Source organism: Protopterus annectens, chromosome 12.part0 (genome assembly GCF_019279795.1).
Source record: "Protopterus annectens isolate FY-2018-M chromosome 12.part0, PAN1.0, whole genome shotgun sequence".
In the NCBI taxonomy this organism is placed as follows: Eukaryota; Metazoa; Chordata; order Ceratodontiformes; family Protopteridae; genus Protopterus; species Protopterus annectens.
Genome location: NC_056746.1, coordinates 1297293405 through 1297315328, shown reverse-complemented (window position 1 = coordinate 1297315328; position 21924 = coordinate 1297293405). Strand labels below are relative to the sequence as shown.

The window sequence follows — 21924 nt, the reverse complement described above, 5'->3', positions numbered from 1 at the left end:
CTGATCAGTCACAGCATGAAGTTATGGGAAAGAGTAGTGGAAGCTAGGTTAAGAAGGGAGGTGATGATTAGTGATCAGCAGTATGGTTTCATGCCAGGAAAGAGGACTAAAGATGCGATGTTTGCTCTGAGTGTTGACGGAGAAGTACAGAGAAGGTCAGAAGGAGTTGCATTGTATCTTTGTGGATTTAGAAAAAGTATATGACAGGGTACCTAGGGAGGAGTTGTGGTATTGTATGAGGAAGTCGGGAGTGTCCGAGAAGTATGTAAGAGTGGTACAGGATATGTATGAGGGTAGTGTGACAGCGGTGAGGTATGCGGTGGGAGTGACGGATGAGTTTAAGGTGGAGGTGGAATTACATCAAGGATCAGCTCTGAGCACTTTCTTATTTGCAATGGTGGTGGACAGGTTGACAGACGAGATCAGACAGGAGTCCCCATGGACTATGGTGTTTGCAGATGACATTGTGAGCTGTAGTGAGATTAGAGAACAGGTGGAGGAGACTCTGGAGAGGTGGAGATATGCTCTAGAGAGAAGAGGAATGAAGGTCAGCAGGACTAAGACAGAATGCATGTGTGTGAATGAGAGGGAGGATAGAGGAATGGTGAGGATGCAGGGAGTAGAGGTGGCGAAGGTGGATGAGTTTAAATACTTGGGATCAACAGTTCAGAGTAATGGTGAGTGTGGAAGACAGGTGAAGAAGAGAGTACAGGCAGGATGGAGTGGGTGGAGAAGAGTGTCAGGAATGATTTGTGACAGATGAGTACCAGTAAGAGTGAAAGGGAAGGTCTACAAGAGGGTAGTGAGACCAGCTATGTTATATGGGTTGGAGACAGTGGCATTGACAAAAAGGCAGGAGTCAGAGCTTGATGTGGCAGAGTTGAAGATATTAAGATTTGCACTGGGTGTGACTAGGATGGACAGGATTAGGAATAAGTATATTAGAGGGTCAGCCCAGGTTGGAAGGTTTGGACACCAAGCCAGAGAGGCAAGATTACGTTGGCTTGGACATGTGCTGAGGAGGGATGCAGAGTATATTGGGAAAAAGATGATAAGGATGAAACTGCCAAGTAACAGGAAAAGAGGGAGGCCTAATATAAGGTTTATGGATGTGGTGAGAGAGGACATGCAGGTGGTTGGTGTGACAGAGCAAGATGCAGGGGACAGGAAGAAATGGAAACAATTGATCTGCTGTGGCGACCCCTAACGGGAGCAGCCGAAAGAAGAAGTGACTCAGTATGGCAATATATAAGAAGAGCAACACAGGAATAGTTGATGGCAGAAAGCCTGGAGAACACAACTTAATAGCAGGTACAGTTTACATCTCAGACCAGAAAGAAAGGCACTGCAGACTTGGGTTAGAAAGGTGCACCTCCACATCTATACCTTTAAGCCAAGATGGAAGACTAGATAAACAAGCAAATATGGATGGGAGGTAACATATGCAGACACACAATAAAGGAGGAAAAACAGGATGATTATGAATAATGTTAGGTAGACTTACTACTCAGTGTAAAGGAGTCCAAAGAAAGTGGTGCTGCAGACAATAATGCAGGAGTAAAGAGGACACAGCTGACATCATAAAAACAGGCCAAAAACAGGAGAGAAAAGACATGTAAACTCCAGATAAAATACTGTTAAAGAATGTCAAAGTATTAAATAGATAGAAGTAGTACTGTTCATAAAAGGAAGGAATCAAATGAGAGATCAGACAGCAATAACAGTCTATGAAGGTGATGAAAGATGGACACTGACAAGGGTCAGAAGCACTTTGGCAGTTAATGCAGATACGGTAGAAGAAAAATGAGTGCTGGAAGAATGAAAATACATCAGCCTCCAGAAAAGTACAGGAAAAGCATACAAGTGTGGGGGATAAAGGAGAAAAATTATACTCACGAGGAGCTCTAAATCTGTCACAAGGACACTGGGAAACTAAACTGTGGAATAAACCGAATGGGGAGTGAATGGGGTCTCTGAACATTAGAAGTTTCTGAAAACTGGCGCAGTAGTGTTTCTGCTACTACAAATTTCTGTATGTTGCTCTAACCACAGAGGTGATTATCAGGAATGCCAAGGTGAAGGCTCCATTAGCTAACAGTAATTATACCACTGAGAGTTTGAGGTTGTTGGGGCTTACAAACCCAAAGTATATGCATGTATACTTTTCTGGGGAGGTAATTATGTTGAGTTTGGAAGATGCTCATAGATGAGTTAAGAGTCTTGAAACACTATCAAGGGCAATGAACTATGGGAATAGGTCAAAGATAGGAGTGTGTGAAGTTAAGGACGTTTGAGGAAAAAGCAAAAGGTGGCTAGTGATTAGATCAAAGGATGAGGTCTAGATCATGTGCAGTAGAAGTCAACAGCCACAGTTTGAGTTGCAAGCAAAACAGCAGCAAAAGGAATGGTCAAACGGGAGTTAACATAAGTTACTAAGAAGGGGAATAAAGGCTTTTTATGTAAAAATGCGAAAAGGAATGAAGCATGGGGCATGCTTTCCTGCACTCAGTAAGGACAGGAAGGATATCATGGAAAACAGAGAAAAAGAACAGGTTATGAATTAACCCTGACAAGTACTTGCACAAAAATATATGGAGGAAAGAATGCTACAGTGAAGGGGAAGTGCAAAAGACTGTATACAGCCATTGAGAGTTCTGGAGGATGCAGACAAAGAGCTGGTTAGCAAGAGACAGCACAAATAAGAGATGAGCTTGCCAGCATAGCACCTAGGAATCAGGTTCCACTTTCCGATAAGCCAATACAGGAGACGTTTGAAAAATCGTGCACAGCTTCCTCAGCAACAGAAGACACCAAGGGTGTTACCAATTAACATACAAGTAGGAAAAAAATTAGATTCAGTGAACTACAGGAATGACAGCCTAAAATGCCCAACAGAAGTAGCAGACGGGATCTGAAAGTTCGACTGCAGAATCCAATAAGGCACTGTACAAGCACATCCACTCGTGCATGAATCGTGCCATCCCAAATAGAACCAAGATGCTCTTCTCAAAAAAAAGGAAGCCAATCTGGTGGTCCCCTGCTATAAACAAACTATACAACAGAAGGAAGAAACTGTTGCAGAAAAGAGGAAAATCCCAGGATGCAAAAACTTCCTCACCAGCCTCAGTAAGAAGCGGAGATCCCTCATAAAATCCTCAAACGCCAGTTACGAAAATAAAATTGCCAAAGATTCCAAAGACAACTACAAGGAAATTCTATAGTTATGTCAAGAATCTAAATGGCAATGCTCAGACCTGCTCTGAGCTACAACGGAATGGCATTAAATATACTGATCCCAAGGATATTGCCAATATCCTGGCAGATCGATTTAGTGCCAACTTCACCCCCCCTCTCATCACCTAAAAAGCCCATCTCAATACCAAAAGATTGCCAAATTCCGATAATCACGGCCACACAGGTAGAAACCGCACTCTCCAAAGCTAAGAATACAGCATCCATGGGACCAGATGACATCCCAGGCTGTGTACTACATGATCTACAAAATTAACTGGCACCTCACCTAAGTGTCATGTTTAATCATAGCCTCACCTCAGGCTTCGTGCCCACTGAGTGGTGTACAGCTAGAGAGTTATCCCACTCCACAACGGTGGATCCACCTTGGATCCCGGGAACTACCGTCCCATCAGTCTGACCAGCCTGATCTGCAAGGGCATGGAACTTATAAACAAAGACATTGGCAACCTTCAAACTCTGGACCCCACCCAGTTTCGGTTTGTGAAGGGCCGATCTTATCTCCTGAATCTGACGGACTTCTTTGAATCAGTCTCCAGAGCTGTGGACGAGGGTAAGGCAGTCCACAAACTATCTGGACCTCACCAAGGCCTTCGACACCATACCCCACTCTGGAATCATAGATAAACTTACTAAGCTGGGCATAAATCCCTACATCACTCGATGGGTTGCCAACTGGCTTACTGACAGAACCGAGACTGTAAAAGTAGCCGACTCCAAATCCAGCTACAGACAAGTGGAGTACCTCAGGGTTCAGTCCTGGGATCACTCGTTTGGCATCTACATCTCTGAAGTACAGGCCAACACTAAGGGACCCTGGCCTAACAAAGTTTGCAGATGACTGCAAACTGGGAGCCATTACTGAATCCCCAAATGATGTGGATATTCTACAAAAGGGCCTTACAGAAACAGATGCCATGGGCTCAAGCTTAATGCCAAGAAAAGTATAGTTATCCACTTTGGAAAAAAAATGTACCCATAAATTACCACATAGGTGGCAGTACACTAAACATCGAAAGTGTGATGAGAGACTTAGGGACACAGGTGGACAGTGGACTCACTTACGATAACCACATCACCACAACAATCAGGAAATCCTTCTATGTGGCACACCTCATCACTAAGGGCTTTTCATCCAGAAAAAAGGAGGTCATTGTCCCACTGTACTCATCCCTCATTAGAGCCATTATAGAGTATAATGCCATGTTTGGTATGTACCTCACAAGACATCTGCAACAGCTGGAAAAGCCACAGAAATAGTTCAATAAAAGAATGACAGGCCTAAAGCAGATGCCATATGCTGACAGTCTAAAAAAACTCCAGCTATACTTTGTGACATATCGTCTACTCAGAGGCGATCTCTGCTTAACCTACAAGGCCACGTCAAACCTTGAGCTGTTGGACATGCTCCACTAAAAGAAATCCCAAACCCTCAGAGCCACATGCTCCAGGGATCTAAACCTTGTCATCACAATGAACAAAACACGCTGGAGGAATAGGTTCCTGACCCAGAGACTCCCCATACTCTGGAATAGACTGCCCATACATGTCAAGCACAGCGCCTCCTTGGCCCTCTTCAAAAGGAACCTTGATGATTGGATGGGAAATAGGAAATTCACCCCGGGGATCATGTCAGTCGCCCTGCTAGACAGGGGTCCAGAGAAGTAAATATTATGGGAAGAAATATCCAGAGAATTGTTATGGCTAGGCTTGTATAGGCCCTAGGGCCAATAGCCTAGTACCAACCTATGAACCTATAATAGAGACTTTTAGGAAAACTGCGCTGGCTTCCTAGCACACAACACACACTGGTATGTAGCTAGGAGTTGCTGTCAAACAAAAAACAGACCTCATTTTATGACTGGGTTACAAGAGAACTTGTCAAAGGAGTACCAGTAGATGTGAATCATCTGAATGGCGAAGTCTTTGACATGGCCTTGCTCAGGTGACCTGCTACAAACTGCTGGGCTTCAGGATAGGGCCAATAAAGAATGAACTGCTGAAAGCTCGAAAGTACAGTTGTGCAAGTAAAACTTCCCATAACAGATGTTTTAAGAGAAAAGTGTTGCAGAAGCCTAAACTATATGGGCTATATCCCTTATGACCGGCCAGTTTCACAAACATAAGGAAGCCTTTCACACACTCTCCATCTGTAAGGAACTCTAGCATAACTCCATAAAATAACAGATGGAGTGTGAAAAGCTTCAGAGCATTTTTTGCCCAGGAACAAGGCCACAGCCCTGAAAATAATGCTAGAAAACAAATCAAACTATAGAAAATAGGTACATAAATCCACAAAGACAACACCAACAATTCAAGCAATAAAATGGGAGGGAACCAATAATGTGATAAAACATCTACCGTTACAGTGACTTTCTCTTGCATAACTGTAGTACGTTCAGACGTAACACTGATGCAGTAACTTAAATTACATGGGTAGATTACCATAGCTTAGATAATGACAAAAGAAGGGAATAAAAAAGGTGGCCAATAAATTAAGACTCCAAAAGCCCTTGGAGAATAGTTGTAGCAAAGCCCTTCTGGAGCTGTTAAAATAATTTTGTAGTGCCTTGCACTGCCTGTCGAATACTTAAAGAGTCCATCCCTTTCCAGAAAAACCACCAAAGAATCAAGCATCCTTGAGGAACAGGTTGCAACCTTGCCTGAAGTTCCTTATCATAGAGTACAACTAAAGGCAAAAGCAGGAGAAAACCACTTGAAAATGGTCTGTTCTGACATTAGCTGTAATTTCCTCTTATCTTCGTAGCAAAGATCTAATCAGCTTTCCAGAAGGTTTGAATTTTGAATAGGTAGCATATGAGCTGCCTGTGGATTAAGTGTGATGGATTTTCTCTCCCTTATTCTTAGGTTCAGGAAAGAAAACAGAGATTAATAGTATGGCATAAAGTAAACAGACCACTTTAGACAAATGTGGGATTTGCTCTCAAAGAAAAGTACAGTTTTGTACCTACCATAAATGTAGATGTTCGAGGATCCCCATTGCTGCAGTCCTTACTATTGGGTATAGTCCGCTGTCCAGTCGGCCCGAATACCAGAGTATAAGGCTGACGTCGGTCAGGGCGCATTAGACTGACGTCAGTACGTCAGGGTACTAATGCGCATGACCGACGTCATATCCTCAGTCTTTTCTTGCCCCAGATGTCAGAAGACCCTAAAAAGACAAGGCCCAAAATACCTGCACCAAAAATATGTACAATATATACAAGAATATATACAAAAATATAAGCATGTAACCTCACCTACACAACCACCCCTAATCACAGTGGTGAAGGAGGGAGGTAAATTGGACTGCAGCAATGGGGATCCTCGAACATCTACATTTATGGTAGGTACAAAACTGTACTATGTTCTTCGTTCCCCATTGCTGCAGTCCTTACTATTGGGTAGAATCCCAAAGCAGAGGTAAGGGAGGCTGGCAAATCATAAAGAAGCAGGAGCTGACAACATGCCTTGCAAAACAGCTGTGGCAAAACCAGCCCTAGACTTAGAGTAGATAGGAAGGTGATAATGCTTAGAGAAAGTATGCACTGAACTCCAAGTAGCTGCTTCCAAAATATCCTTAGTTGCCACCCCTTAGAAATGCTGTTGAAGTGGCAGTAGCCCTAGTGGAATGAGGCCTAATCCCAGCTGGAATCTCCTTGCCATGATGGGAATAACAAAATGCAATGCAAAAGCCAATCCACCTAGAAATAGTTTGTTTTGACACAGGCTTGCCCTGTGAACTCAAAGCAAAAGAAACAAACAACTGCTGAGACTGCCTGAAATCCTTAGTCCTGCTTAAATAATAACGCAATTGCCTGTGTACATCTAAAGTGTGCAAAATCTTTTCCCCTTTATTTTGGGGGTCTGCATAAAAAGTAGGCAAATGAATAGTTTGGTTTAAAGCCACACTAGAAACCACCTTAGGCATAAAGGAAGGATTAGTACGTAATGATACCCTATCCTTATGGAAAATCAAAAAGGGCTCTACTGCCATAAGGGCCTGCAACTCAGACACCTTTCTTGCAGAAGTAATAGCCAACAGAAAAGCAGTCTTCCATGACAAGTATTTCAATTCAGCAGTAGCGCAGGCTCAAAAGGTTGTAGAGTAAGTTTTTCCAACACAAAATTGAGATCCCAAGCAGGAGTAGGAGCTCTCGTGGGGTCTTATATTCTTTGCCCCTCTAAGAAACTGCTTGAACAAAGGATGAAAACAATGGTGGATCACAATCATAGTGAGCTGAAATTGCTGCAGCATGAATCTTAATGGAAGAGAAGGACAAACCTTTGTCCAATAACTCAGTAAGATATTGAAGAGCCACACTCAAATTAGGCTCAGAAATCTCCAAATTCTTTGCTGTACTCCAAAATAAAAATCTCTTCCATTTTTCTGCGTACACTTTCCTTGTACTAGGTCTTCTAGCTTCCATAATCACATTTAAAACTTGTTGAGGAAGTTGAGACCTGCTGTGTCTCAACACAGAATATGCCAGGCTGTTAGATGAAGAGAGTGAAGCTTGACATTGAGCAGATGACCGTCCTTCTGAGATAACAGATGAGGAATCAGAGGTAAAGGCCATGGAGGCTTCTTTACCAGACTCCGTAGTAGTGGGTACCAGTGTTGCCGAGGCCAATCTGGAGCTATCAAAATCATCCTTGGCCTGTCTTGTCTGACCTTTAATAGTACCTTTGGAAGAAGAGGTAGAGGTGGAAAGGCATACACATGAAGGTTTTTCCAACTGAAAGACAGAGCATCCACTTTCCAAGCTGTGTGATGAAACCCCTTTGTGCAATACTTTGGCAGCTGGTGGTTTAGTGGAGAAGCGAACAGATCTATGTCTGGAGTTCCCCATGACACTGTCAATCTCTGAAATACATGAAGATCCAGTTTCCACTCGTGGGGATCCATGATTTGTCTGCTTAACACATCTGCTAAGGAGTTCTGTGCTCCTGGCAGAAACCTTGCCTGAAGAGTAAGTTGCAAGCTTAGCGCAGTCTCCCATAAAATCATTGCTTGCCTGCATAGAGGATAAGAATGTGTTCCCCCTTGCTTGTTGATGTACCACATGACAGTTGTGTTGTCTGTTAGAATCAACACCTGCCCTGGAAGAAGTAACTCCTTGAAAGCCATTAATGCAAACTGGACTGCTAACATCTCCTTCATGTTGATATGTAGATGCTGTAGTCTGGCAGGCCACTTGTCTTGTATCCACTTTCCATTTAGATGAGCTCCCCAAGCAATGTCCGAGGCATCTGTTGTTAAAATCTGACTCGCCTCTGGCCGGGTCACAGAGAGTCCCTTGTTTAGGTGACATTCCTGAGCCCACCACAAAAATTCATTTTGAAGGCAAGGTATTATTTGAATGACAGTGTCCAAATCCTGGCAGTGCTGTGTCCATACATTTTTGAGATACCATTGTAGCTTCCTCATATGCAGTTTGGCATTGGGAAGCACCAGAATACAAGATGCCATGAACCCTAATGCTTGAAGGACTGTCCTTGCAGTCAGCACGGACTGATGAGATAGTTGATGGAAGTAAAGTGATAGACTCTTTTGTTTGTCCGGGGTTAAAAGGCCATCTGGGCTGCTGTATTCAGTCTCACACCCAGAAAGCACATGTCTTGAGAGGGTACTAGACTGGACTTTATTTCGTTCACAGAATACCCTAGGCATCTTAGCACTGCTATAACATATTCCAGATGCTGTAGAAGGTCTTCCTTTTCTTGAGCCAGAATCAGGCAGTCGTCCAAGTAAGGATAGATTTGAATTCCTTGAAGCCTGAAGTAAGCTATCACTGGAGCCAGAACCTTTGTGAATACTCTGGCAGTAGATAAGCCAAAGGGCAATGCAGAGAACTGATAATGAGAATTTCCAGCTCGAAACGCAGATACTTCCTGCAACTTAGCCTTATAGGCACATGAAGGTAAGCTTCCTTGAGATCTAAAGTTACCATCCAGTGATCTTTGCCCAGCAGAGGTAAAAGCTGTTGTAACGTCAACATCTTGAACTTGGGAATGTCCAGAAAAGTGTTGAGGAGAGATAAATCCAAAATTGGTCTCCACGTGTTCCCCTTCTTTGGTACTAGGAACAGGCGAGAATAAAATCCTAGGCCCCTTTCTGATACAGGGACTGGCTGAATAGCCCCCATCTGGAGTAACTGAGAAACTTGCTTGTGAGCCTCTTTTCTTTGTGGAGGAGGAACGTCTGGCATGCCTTTGAAAGGGGCATTGTATGGAAATAAAATCTGTAACCGTGGTGAATGATATCCAACACCCATTTGTCTTGAGTAATTAAATCCCAATTTTCTTTGAAAAGAGACAGTCTTCCTCCCAAAGGAGCTGCCAGACGAGAATCTACTGGCAGCTGAAAAGACAGGTCATTGGGTCTGTTTACGAAAGGACTGACCCCTGCCCTCACCAGAAGTCTGAGCAGGTGAACTCCTGTTCTAGGCCTAAAAGAACCTTGAGCCCTGCCCCTACCACGCCTAGACCTACCCCTAGACTGGGAATCATAAGCAGGATATGTCCACCCCTTAGCAGGCCAATTTCTACTAAACTTGGTGGCTGCACCTGCAAAAATCTTTAACAGTTTGCATAGACTTAGCTTTGTCCTCCATTTTCTTTAAAACTGCTTCCACAGGCGATCCAAACAACACATCAGACTGTAAAGGAGCATCCAAAATCCTTGTCTTAACATGCTCAGCTAAATTCTGATCCCTCAACCAGGCATGCCTGCGAAGAACAGAACTAGTAGCAGCCACCCTCGAGGAGGCCTGTACAGCATCAAAACCACATTGCAAAGAATGCTTACCCACTTGTTCAGACACATGAACCAAATCCAGCAACTCTTTACACTCAATACCTTCCGCCAAAGCATCCACCTTAGATTTTAATTGTGAAAGGAGATAATTCTGATATTTTAGCATGTGAAACTGGCAATTCAACGCTCTCATGGCTAGAGTGGAAGAAGTATACACTTTCTTTCCCCACCTATCCAAAGCCCTTGCCTCTTTATCAGTGGGAACAGGATTTTTAACCACAGAAGCCTTAACACCTTTAGGCCCTTGAGAAATAGTTTCTGGGTCCGCCCTAGGACTCTTAAACAAATACTTATGAACTTCGGGCACCCTATAATACCTATCAGGCTTAACAGGAGCAGGAGGCAAAGAGTCAGGGTTCAGGGAAGCCTCTGCAAAAACATCTTCCACCACATTCAACACAGGAGGAATAGCTAAGGGCCTATGCTGGGGTAAAAACAAGAACTCCCTAAGCCTTTTCCTGGAATCAGAGTAATCCTGGCCTTCCCATTTAAAGTGCTCCCTCATGGAATGCAGAGTCTCTGAAAATGAGAAATCCTCAGGAGGAGAAGCTGTAGGAGTGGAATCATCCACATCAGAATCAGAATAAGTAGGATACTCCTGCAAGTCTTCCGCAGAAGACTCTGAAGCCTCTGAACACTGTTCAAAACTATCAAACTCCGGTTGCACCCTAGGCCTCTTATCAGGAGGGGGCATAGAACCTCTAATCATAGTAATCAAATCTTCTGCCATTTTAAGCATATGTTTCTTAGGTACAGAACCCGAAATGCTAGGAGAAGCCCCCACTGAAGCTGAACTTGGCCTACCTCTCAAAGAAATTTTGGCAACAGAAGGAGAGGCTCTAACTACCTTGGGAAGAGAGGGAAGAACAGTTACCTGAGAAGCGCCCTCAGCCTGGCCTACCTCCTGAGAAGGCACATCCTGTAACAGTAAAGTTTCTGCCTGAGACTCCATGGAAACTCCTGGCAAAACCTCTGGCTCCACTGAGCCTTCTAAAGAACCGACGTCCGGGACTGCCGGTTCATCAACCCTAGGCTTCGCTGTTTTGTCCTTGCGCTTCTTGGAAGCGGGCCGGAGCATCCGACGGCATTGTATAATTGCAACGCTTCCCAAACACTAACCTGGCACAGTCTAACCTCCTCTTAATAGTGCGTTTGTTAAACCTAGCACAAGAGCGGCAACCAACAACGTCGTGCTCAGGCCCTAAACAAGGTATACACAAGGTATGGTAATCCCTATGAGGTATCTGTTTCCCACAAGAAATACAGTTATTCACTTTTTCTGACATCCGGTTAAATACTGAGGCAAGAAAAAACCAAAATGTTCCCCAACGGGGTACTTAGCCAACTCTGTTTCGGTCTGAAACTCCGGTTTCGGAAATATTTCAGAACGCCAACCTGCACTCGCAAAACTGCTTCTGCATCGGACCATGCGGCAAAAAAGACTGAGGATATGACGTCGGTCATGCGCATTAGTACCCTGACGTACTGACGTCAGTCTAATGCGCCCTGACCGACGTCAGCCTTATACTCTGGTATTCGGGCCGACTGGACGCGGACTATACCCAATAGTAAGGACTGCAGCAATGGGGAACGAAGAACATCCATAGTCGTGTGGATAACAAGCTAGGGTTAAACTCGTCAAAAGTGCTTGCAACGGATTCTCCTAGTAGATGTCAGGGTAATGTGCAAGTCTTCCAAGTTAAGAACCTCAATTCAGCTTCTTCAGCTGGTTCAAATGGAAAAAGAGTAAGCTTCTCAAGCATAAAGTTCAGATCCCAAAGAAGGAGCTACCAGTTTCCTTGGTGGATGAATATGTAATATCTCTTTTAAAGACAGTACAGCTTGAGCATTTAAAAATGAGGGCAGGGAATGAGATCAAAAGACAGATAAGCAGAGACTGCTGACAAACAACTTGATAGAGGAATATTAAAGACCAATGGACAGCAACTCAAGAACCACTCTTGTCTTGGTCAAAGGGAGTGAACTCTACCATTTTAGGAGAGTATGGATCTTAACAACCCTGGATATCAATGAAAAGGAAGAAAAAAACACAGGAGCATTTCCTTCCATGAGAAAGAGAAAGCACCTGCATTCTGAGCCCATTTACAAGGAGTCCTGGAGCAGAACTTCTTTAGCTGTCTGTTCTGAAGGGAGGCAAAACAGATCTACATGAGCTGCTCACACAGTTGAATCAATTCTTTGAAGACTCCCTGGGATGAAGTTTCCATTCAAAGGGCTCTGTTGTGGTCCTTTCTGAGGTTGTCTGCAAACAAGTTTTGATATGACAATATATGACACCAGATGGGATAAACTGAGCTGAGTTGCCACATCCCAGGCTATCACAGCAAGTGTGCACACAGGGCAAAATTTGGTATCCCCCATTTGTTCACGTATGTACTATGTCACTGTGGTGTGGTCTGTGTATAGCTGCAGAGTTTCTGGAGACCAGAGACTATTTAAGGCCTTCAAAGTCAAATCAATGATAAGGGCCAACGTTACTCTGATGTTTTTTTAATGCACTTTCCCCACTTCTGAAGCCACTCCTTACATCAGGTCTGACTGGGGGTTAGGGAGGGAAAATGGACAACCTGGACTGCAAGCTATCTTTCTAGCCCACCACCCAATCTCCCTCTTTAAAAATCCCAGAACTGGGACCTGAAAGGCGAAGGGTGCAGATGCTGAGTCCGGAGTGTTCTGCAGTACCACTGTAATTGTGTTTATGCATAGTCTGGCACTGGGGAAGCATAAGAATCAATGTCATTGCACTCCAGGATCCTGAGAAACTCACTGGCACATGCATGGTTTTAACTGGATTTGACTGGAGAAATTCAGGAAGAATTGTTCAAACATGTTTATTTTGTCTGGAGGAAGAAAGGCTCATCCCAAGGTGAAGTGCAATAAACATCTCACGAAAATCATTCTGTGATAAGGGATAAGATAAGGCTTTTGAAAGTATATTTAAACACCCATATTGAGAAGTTCCTGAATACCTGCTAGAGACTTTGGACAGCTGAAAAAGAGTCTGCAAAGTAAGACAATCATCCAAACATGGAAAAATAAATGTGAATACCTTGGACATCTGGAGTAAGCAATGACTAGAGCCATGCATTTGGTGAGTACCCTTGCTGCCCTGGAAAGTACAAAGGGTGAAAGAGAACTGATAATGTATTCCAGATGCATCAGGTAGTAAGAAAACACACAAAATGCTCTGCAATGGAAATGTAATAACAGGTGTCCTTTGATTCAGCTTTATCATGCAAGTTGGAGGGGGGATCGGAGGTGGAAACTAGAGAGAATTTCAAACTTTGTAATCTAAACAAAAACTTTTAGAAAAGAAAAACCTAGTACAGGCCTTCAGGATCCTTCTGTTTTGGGAACAAGAAATATTCTTGCATAAGAACCTTTACCTAAGGGATGAGGAGACAAGATTCCCTGAGACATGAGTTGCAGGACTGGAGGAGAAGGAACAACCTGGTTCCTTGGACAAGGGGATATCCCTTGGAAAGAGGGGAATAGATTCCCACCACCAACTGCACCCCTGTTAGATTACCTTCAGAACCCATCTAGCTAAAACAGTCTGATGCCACAAGGGAAGGTGAAGTCTCAAGAGACATAAAAAGGTTGCCATGGTAAGAGCAACATGAACAGGTGGACAAAAACGCTGATTGAAAAGAGACTGTCCATTTTTAGAAAATTATTCCTTTCTTTTTAGGGCCTCATTTTCACTGTTTTTTAAAGCCCTGTATGCGTACTCCTTATTGCTTATTTATTGACTTACCATTTATTCTTCGTTGACAGGGTTAGTCCCACTTGGTTAGTAGCTTCTTGTCAGGGAGACCCGAAAGAGCATTTATATTACTAGGGGTAGTTTGGGTAGGTCACACGAAAAAATATACTTAAAAAAATTGTAGAAGTTAGAGTAGATCAATGCTATAGTACTGATTTGTGGGGTCTTCCTGCCATGCAGAAGCTCGCAACTGATCAGATTTCCAGTGTCTTATCATCCCCTAGCAGATGGCGGTCTGAAGACAGACTTCTGGACGTCCGGGTATAAGAAGCCTGTCCGTTGGAGCCATCTTCAACTCTAAGTCGGATCTATATCACGTTATCGCAAATTCAAAATGTCGAACATAAAAATAGTGAAAGTGCCAAAAACTCGAAGTTTGAGATCTCAGTACGGTGAAGATTGGGATATTTGCCCTTTCCTCACTGTACTGCAATCTCAGACTTAGAATATATATTTAGCGGGGGGCAGCCCCCCCACAATACGGACTTAAGAGTTTGGGAATTTTCGCTCTTTTGAGCGTTTGACATTTTGTGTCTTTGATATGATATAGACGCTTTAAGTCATGAACAAGCAGCCTGATGCTGGAGGACAGTATGACCTCCCCAGTTGTCTGATTTGAGTGACAAGGAATATCACAGGAGGCAGGCAGGGCATGATGGAGATAAGATGACTATCTTCAGCGAGCTCCTCTACCTCTTGCACCCAACAAGGGAGAGAAAAGTGGTCAGCAGATAGAAGGCTTGGAGAGTGGGAGCATGTACTGCAACATTGATCTACTCAAACACCTACACCCCGGCACCTGAACTTCTGGAGTAGCAAGACCCAACAATTCAACACCCTTCCGGACTAATTCTGGCCAGTAGCATCAAAGGCTACTGATCATAATTCTGTACATTTCATGTGACCATAACTTGTACACCAAATATGACTTAACAAAAAATGTCCCTTCTCTAGGATCCTTAGAACTAGCGATCATGCATCTCATGACTGTGTTAATTCAAAATATGGAAATATTCTGCTTCTGTGGAGCAGAGAGATGAAATGTAGAAGACCTGTGTCTTATTAGCAGCATGGGCACTGAAGGGAGTTGTGGAGGCAAGGACAGGAGTGAGCGGTTGAAGGTGGCGCATCCTCAGTGGGGGGGGGGGGGGGGGGTTACTTATGGAAAGCCACTTGACTGATGCCTAGAGGAAGCAGTAGGTGCAAAAGGCACAGTTCAAACTTGCAGAGCACTGGAGTAACAAGTGGCTAGAAACCAGCATGCATTTGGAGGGACACATGCACCTCGTAGCCACTGCAATAATAAAGGAGCTCCAAGGGGAACACAGGCATGTTTACTTGCTGCAGCAGTGTGGCTCACTCCCTACTGGCCAGCTTTTACCTTTCTGCAGGGAATAAAGAGCCATAAGGTTAGCACCCTTGAGACAAGAATGAATGGGCAACCCTGTGAAGGAAGGGGCACCACTGGTAAGACCTAGTGGATAACAAAGTAGTGAAGAATCCATCCTAATAAATGATGCCTTGACATAAGAAAGGTCCATAACACTTTATGACAATAAGGATCACTGGCTTAGAGGTTTCTGTGTAAAAAAAAAAACTGTTGCACAAATGCCTCCTAAACAACCCCCCTACAGTGGTATGCCCTATACCCCTTCATCGCATAAGCAATAGGCATATGGGTTTCCCAACAGAAAATGTAACTGCGTAAAGATATAAACAGCTGTTTAGCTATTTGGTGCCCTTTTGGCAAGGGGCATGAGGATAATGTTTAGTATGAATATGCCCCTGAAACAAAGGCTATTGGCTTAGGAGGGACTAACCCAGTTGTACAAATAAAACAAAATACTAAATACTACAAGCCAAATCTTACCCCATCTAGGCAAGAAAAAAAAACATTGCAGTGTCAACATTACAGAGTGGTTACTTCAAGAAATTATCTTGGATCAAACAGTTCTCTGGTTTTACAATATTTCAGAGTTACTATTCTACGGTACCTCTTATCCCTCTATCAAGGTTCATTTATCTGCCATTTCAGCATGTTTGCCCATGGGTCCTCCTCTTTCAATGCAGTCTCTGAAGTCTCATGTCAAAATGTTCTTGAAAGGGGTTTTGCATAGGAGGCTTCCAAAAAACCTGTGGCACCTCCTTAGGATCTTAATTTTGTGTTAGAGAAGCTATCACCTAACATTTGCTCCATTTGGACCAGCTAATCTGGCTTACTCGAGGTTCTTCACATGGAAGACAATTTTACCGATTTTTCTTGACCTCTGTCAGAAGTATATCTGAGTTGCAAACTCTTATGAAAGTCAAACATATCTCCCTTTCCATAGGGACATATTTTCTTTGAGAACTACTTTCATTTCTGAAGTGGTATCAGTTTAAGTCAAATTATCCACGTCCCCATTTTCTTTCTTGAAATTAAAATTAAAGAGAAAGGATATTCCACACCTTGGATGCCCACAGATAACTTAAGTACTATTCTGACAAAACTAAATTATTCAGATCTTCGAATCAAGTTTTTATTTCTTGTAAATGCAAGAAGGGACAACCTGTGCCAAAATCGACCACTTCCAAAATGCCTGTCTACGACTATTTCCTTTTGTTATACTCACCATAACACTATGCCAGGCAGGGTCAAGACCCACTGTACCAGAGCCTTGGCTTTATCTATGGTGTTTTGGGAAGGGTTGGATTCTGTAAGTATTTTAAAAGCAATAACTTGGACCTCTGTACATAATTTCACAAAGCAGTATAAGCTGGATTCCGGCTCTAGGGCTAGATCAAGCTTTGGTAGGATCATTATCCAGGGGCTCCTAGACTCTCCTTCTACCTCCCAAATATAGTTAGCTATGGTGATCTACCCATATAGCTAAGGCTACTGCAGCAGTGATCAATATGATGAATTTAGACAACCGGACTAAGTTGAACTTAACAGAACAGTACATGTTCGAATGACCACTGCTGCAATAGCTGATTTTTGCCTCCATCTCCTGTTTGTTTGGTGTTTTTTTAAAGCCATCATGTGGACACATTTTGTTGTTCCTAGCATTGTCCTTTTAGGGGTCGGCCTCCCTCTCTCCCCTGGCAGGAAAGCTCTGAATGGCTTTGCACTCAAACTTGTCTTTTAGCCAAGATCAGCTTGAGCTGCTGGACAGTCTGCCATGTGGAAGGTGCCCAGAAGCTTTGTTAATTTAGCTGGCTGTTACATCCTTGGCTGGATACAACTCGTATAGCCAAGGCTGATGCAGCAGTGAACATGATGAACATAAATAGTTCTGAAATTACTTAATGGGCATCTCTGCACAAAAAACATGGATCCCTGAAATTCTTCTAACCACTGTTAAAAGATGAGAATAAGCTTTCAAAAAAAAAAAAAGATAAACAGAGAAACCTCAACTCAGAGGAGGTTGGGACAAAAAACTTATATGCATTTCATCAATACTGAAAACTCAAGGCAATGTGTAGTTCCAGATAAAAGGTGGGCATGAACCCCCTGAAGCAAGTGTGCTATCAAAAGTCTTTGTTAGGCTAAGGTACAGTCTTGTCTTCAATTTGGTTACAGATGGCTAAACAAGGTTAAAAAGAATGAACTATGACTAGAATAATAAAATCCAACTTGAGACGCACAAAAATGTATGCAGTCATGGATGGACGTTGTTTAGGGATCAAATCACTATTATTCACCAAAAAAAAAAAAAAAAAAAGATCAGTTCCACTTAAAGCTATAAATAAAGTGCATTATAAACTTTCTGATCATTAACAGAACTTTAGTATCATCCAAGGGGCCTGCAAAGCAGAAAATACTCCAAAACAGCTATGCCCTTAAGCCAAAAAATGCCTCTATATTATGGTCATTTGTCAACTGACAGTAGAAAAATTATGTTATTTAAGGTCACTTTGGAACAACTCTCTAATACCTCAAATCCAACAAAGTAAAAGCAGCTGCACCTTAGTAAATGGTAACTATTATGAGGCAAACCGACTCCACACAATACAAAGGCAGAGTTACAGTTAGTTGTCTTTCTGTTGCAAAGATCTGTGATATCACAAGGGCCTTAAAGACCTTTCCATCAGATGTGTACGACTGCAACCTTTTAGTATTCCATGTGTGTATGAATGACGAGACTCAAAACCCAGAGGAAGAGAGACATGTTGGATCTTCCTATGCATGTGTCCGATACAGGCAAAGTCAATGATCCAGAGTGGACTCCTTCCTTCACCCAGTAGATCTACTTATAATCTACTTATAAAGAAAAGATGATGGACTTCAACAATTGACTTAGTAGGTGGGATCATTCTAGACAACTGCAGTTTACGTGTCAGCATGGAATGACATGAGCAAGAGTTCAACTTGCTTATCCAAGAGTGGCCTACACCTCTAGCTCCATGGCTTCCACATATGCCTAAACCGTTGCTAAGATTCCTCAAATCAAAGATGCTACTACCATGGCTAGTAAGGAAAAACATGAACAAATTATTTGCTTCTGAAGCCAAAGAGAAGTTCTTTAGTTACATTAGGAAACACAGAAATGGCACCCAACAGAGTTTTGAACTTTGCAAAAATGGCAGCACCCATTCAGACCTAATACAGAGAGCAAATATACTAGCAGACAATTTAGTGCAAACTTTACCCCTGAAACAACTACATTGCATCTAACAATTCTCACATCTCTATTGCAGCCTTCAATGGACACAAGGCATAGAAGCTCATCCTGAACAGGGTGCCAAACCATCAAAGGGATCCGTTCATAAACTGATCCAACTCACATAACTACAGATGTAACATACAACAGAGTTAGAATCCCCCTTTTATTTTTCCTTCTCATATTGGAAAAAGCAGCAAGATAAATTCATTCAATACACCAACTTTGCTTCTACTTATCACTTAGAGAGAAGAAAATAAAAACATCAAGTATCATGACTAGTGTTAAACATTGCATTTCGTCTGGGCATGCAGCCAAATCTATACATTACCTTCAAGGTAAAAAGATTAATTCGTCCAGGAAGCTTGTAAAAGATCCCATCATCAGGTCGTGAATTTGAATGCAGTACTGCATTTAGGCATGCCAAGGGAGATGATCCACTGCAATACAGGAAACAAGTTACACTTTACAAAATGAAAAACAAGCTAAGAATATTTTAAGCCATTTGTATGAAACTGTTACAGTGGTACTAAAGACTTCTTAAGAAAACTAGTACACAATTTTACAGAAGAAATTAAAAGCTAAATGCTAAACTGTAGCAGTTACTTCAGGGGACACTGATATCTTCATCTTTTACAGATGTAAAGCACTGGGTGGCACAACTGCTTTTCTTTCCTGCATCTGCAGCAGAAACTATTTTGAAAGAAAAGCACAAAAGCTGAAAAGACTACGTTGTGGTATATCTAACCAAGGGTTACAACTCTCTCTGCATCTACCTCAGTCGCATTATATTTTCCACTGAGCCCAGGCATAACTGGAGCACCCTGCTGACCTACAAACTACAGCACTATTTATTTTTGTCTTTGTTTACTGGGAAAGTCCGACTGGGCAAAGCTCATTTTCAATAGAGGCCCAGGGAGAAAAGCTGCAGCAGACGCATTTAAAATACCTATGACAACACATTTTTAACAAAGCTACATTTCATAGATAGTTCTAACAAGTACAATAAAAGATAAAACAGCTACTTCTTCACTGGTGACATTATATGTAATATTAAATTCCAAATATAAAACATTTAGTATGTATGCAGTGTGTGAGATAAGCAGACATTACACACACACACAAATATTTCAAGCACAGGCAATAATGCCTTTCTAGCCTGCCAATATACCCAAACAGCTGTTCCTATAATGCATGTCCAGGCTGTTCTTAAAAATATCGAAACTAGTGCTTGATTTAATGTTTGTTAATCTGTTCCATGCATTACATATTCTCTCAGAGAACCAATTAGTGCACTTTTCATTTTTATAGAATCTTCTACATAGGTTGTCTGATGATTCTCTACTAATTTTTGATAACCCCAAACATTCCCAGAGGTCTTCTCTAAATGCCCTATATAACTGAATAAGGTCTCAAATATTTGAGGCACTGTACAAGTTCAGATATTTTAGACTTTCATAACAAATTTTCACATCCACGGATGACCTTGGTATTATTTACGCTGTACTCTCTAAAGTTTACTCATGCTAGCTTTCTTATAAGGTTTCTGTATTGTTATTCCATACAGGTTTCTATATTATTATTCCATACACCAGTTTGGATCTAATATAACAACTTCATTTCTGATTTTCTAGACTTTCTTTTTGTACAAGCTATAGTTCTATAGCTATCACTAAACAATTTATACAATTAGAAAAATTCAAAGCTGATCTACCCAGGTCCTTACATGAATATACAGTCTCAACCACTGTGCTCAGTTTCAAACTTTCAATTTACGCCTCTCAAATCTCATATGCTTATAGTTTTTGATGTAAACAGCACACGACATGACTTACACGAACTGGGAAAGGAAGGTTACAAAGTAGATGTTAGGAATAAATAAAACTGAAGTAAGGAGTGTGAAACATTACTTGGTAGGCAGACCGTAGTTAAAGCTAGAACAAAGAGAAAGAGGCATTTTACAGATGAGTCACGGATGGCGGACGTAATAGGCTACTTACAGACACAGAATCTGGTTATAAGAAAGTGGTGAAATATATTTGAAAAGAGATGGATAAAGTGGGAATGTCAGAAAGGAATTGAAATGTGACGTGGGAATTAAGGTTGGAAGGAAACTGAGGAGGAATGACTGAAAGGTCTGTTGTACAGAAGGGCAACTGAGGTTAGGTATAAAGGGACATGGGGTACGAGCCGATAAAGGAAAATTAGGTTACCTAACTGAGGAGCATGTGCATGTGCATGACCACGTGTTTTAATAAAGGCTTGAAGGCAGAAAGTTTCATGGTTTCATTTAGGTATGTTGAGATAGTGTTCCAGAGTTTACATATGTAAAGGAAGTATAGTGAGCTTCCGGCTGAGTTACTAGACTCAGTTGTGATTACTAAGAGCTAACTGGCTGAGGAAAAGTCTCTACTTGGACAGTACAGCTGCAGTGCTGGACATTTTTCTGGTGCATGTATAACATTGTAAGTTAAATAGCTGAGCAGCTCAAACTAGTTAAGCAATTTCAGATAAAGAGGGCAAGAGTTAAGTGAGAAGTTATTCCTCGCAACATAAAGTACAGCTGTGTAAGAACTTACCACAGCAGCAGATGTCATCCTGATTACTGTGGCAGTATTCCAAACAGTTGAGCTATTTTGCCAAATAACCTAAATGTCCACCTAGGGTACCAAATCCAAAACCTTACATATAACCATACACCCAATGTATGACCCACGTCCATGGTTGTAAGAGTACATACATAAAAGAACATATGAGCATAAATCCTCACACCATCTCCAAGCCAATAAGCTTAAAAAGGACTGAGACAAACTTTTCAGCTAAGAGGAGGGGAAAAAAACGAAAGACAGTAATACCACCTGGTCCATGAGGAAAAAAGGTAAGAATAAGAAAAAGGTAGAAGCCAGGGAGTAAAGGAATACTGCAATAGTGATTAGTAGGTCATCTACTGTCACAGTAAGTTCCTACACAGCTGTATTATGTTCTTCCTTAGATCACTGTTGCAGTATTCCAAACAGTTGGGCGATTCTCAGAGCTTAAGAAGTGAGATGGGTGGAAGAAGAGAGACAGGAGAACTGTCAAGTAATCCAGAGAATAATGACCAGGCAAGAGTGGCTTTGGATCTAGAAAAAGCATCCACTCTAATGTTTGGGGAAAGTATGCACAGAGTAGCTGTTTCGAAAAATTATTCTAGGGTCAATCCCCTTGTAAGGCTCCAGATGAGGCCACTGCTGTAGTAAAATTAGAAGTTATGTACTTACCATAACGTTCCATCTGAGTAGGTGTATTCATTTGTCTGCAACCTGTGGGTTATGGATCTGATATCGGATCCGAACCGGCATGGTTTTCCAGCTATGGATCCAAGCTCTCAGCTCCTCCCCTCACCCATAATGCCCTGCTCTACCCTCATGACCTCAGATCGA

At 42.2% G+C, this 21924-nt stretch overlaps 1 protein-coding gene across 1 annotated transcript in view; it reads right to left on the bottom strand.

Annotated features, from left to right (window-relative positions):
- Nucleotides 1-21924, bottom strand: part of ASXL1 (ASXL transcriptional regulator 1) — a gene marked incomplete in the record, with an annotated part of 1368406 nt that overhangs the window by 825242 nt on the left and 521240 nt on the right. The window contains 1 exon segment of the mRNA XM_044090352.1: nt 18834-18942. Within this exon segment, the coding sequence (XP_043946287.1) occupies nt 18834-18942 (109 nt within the window).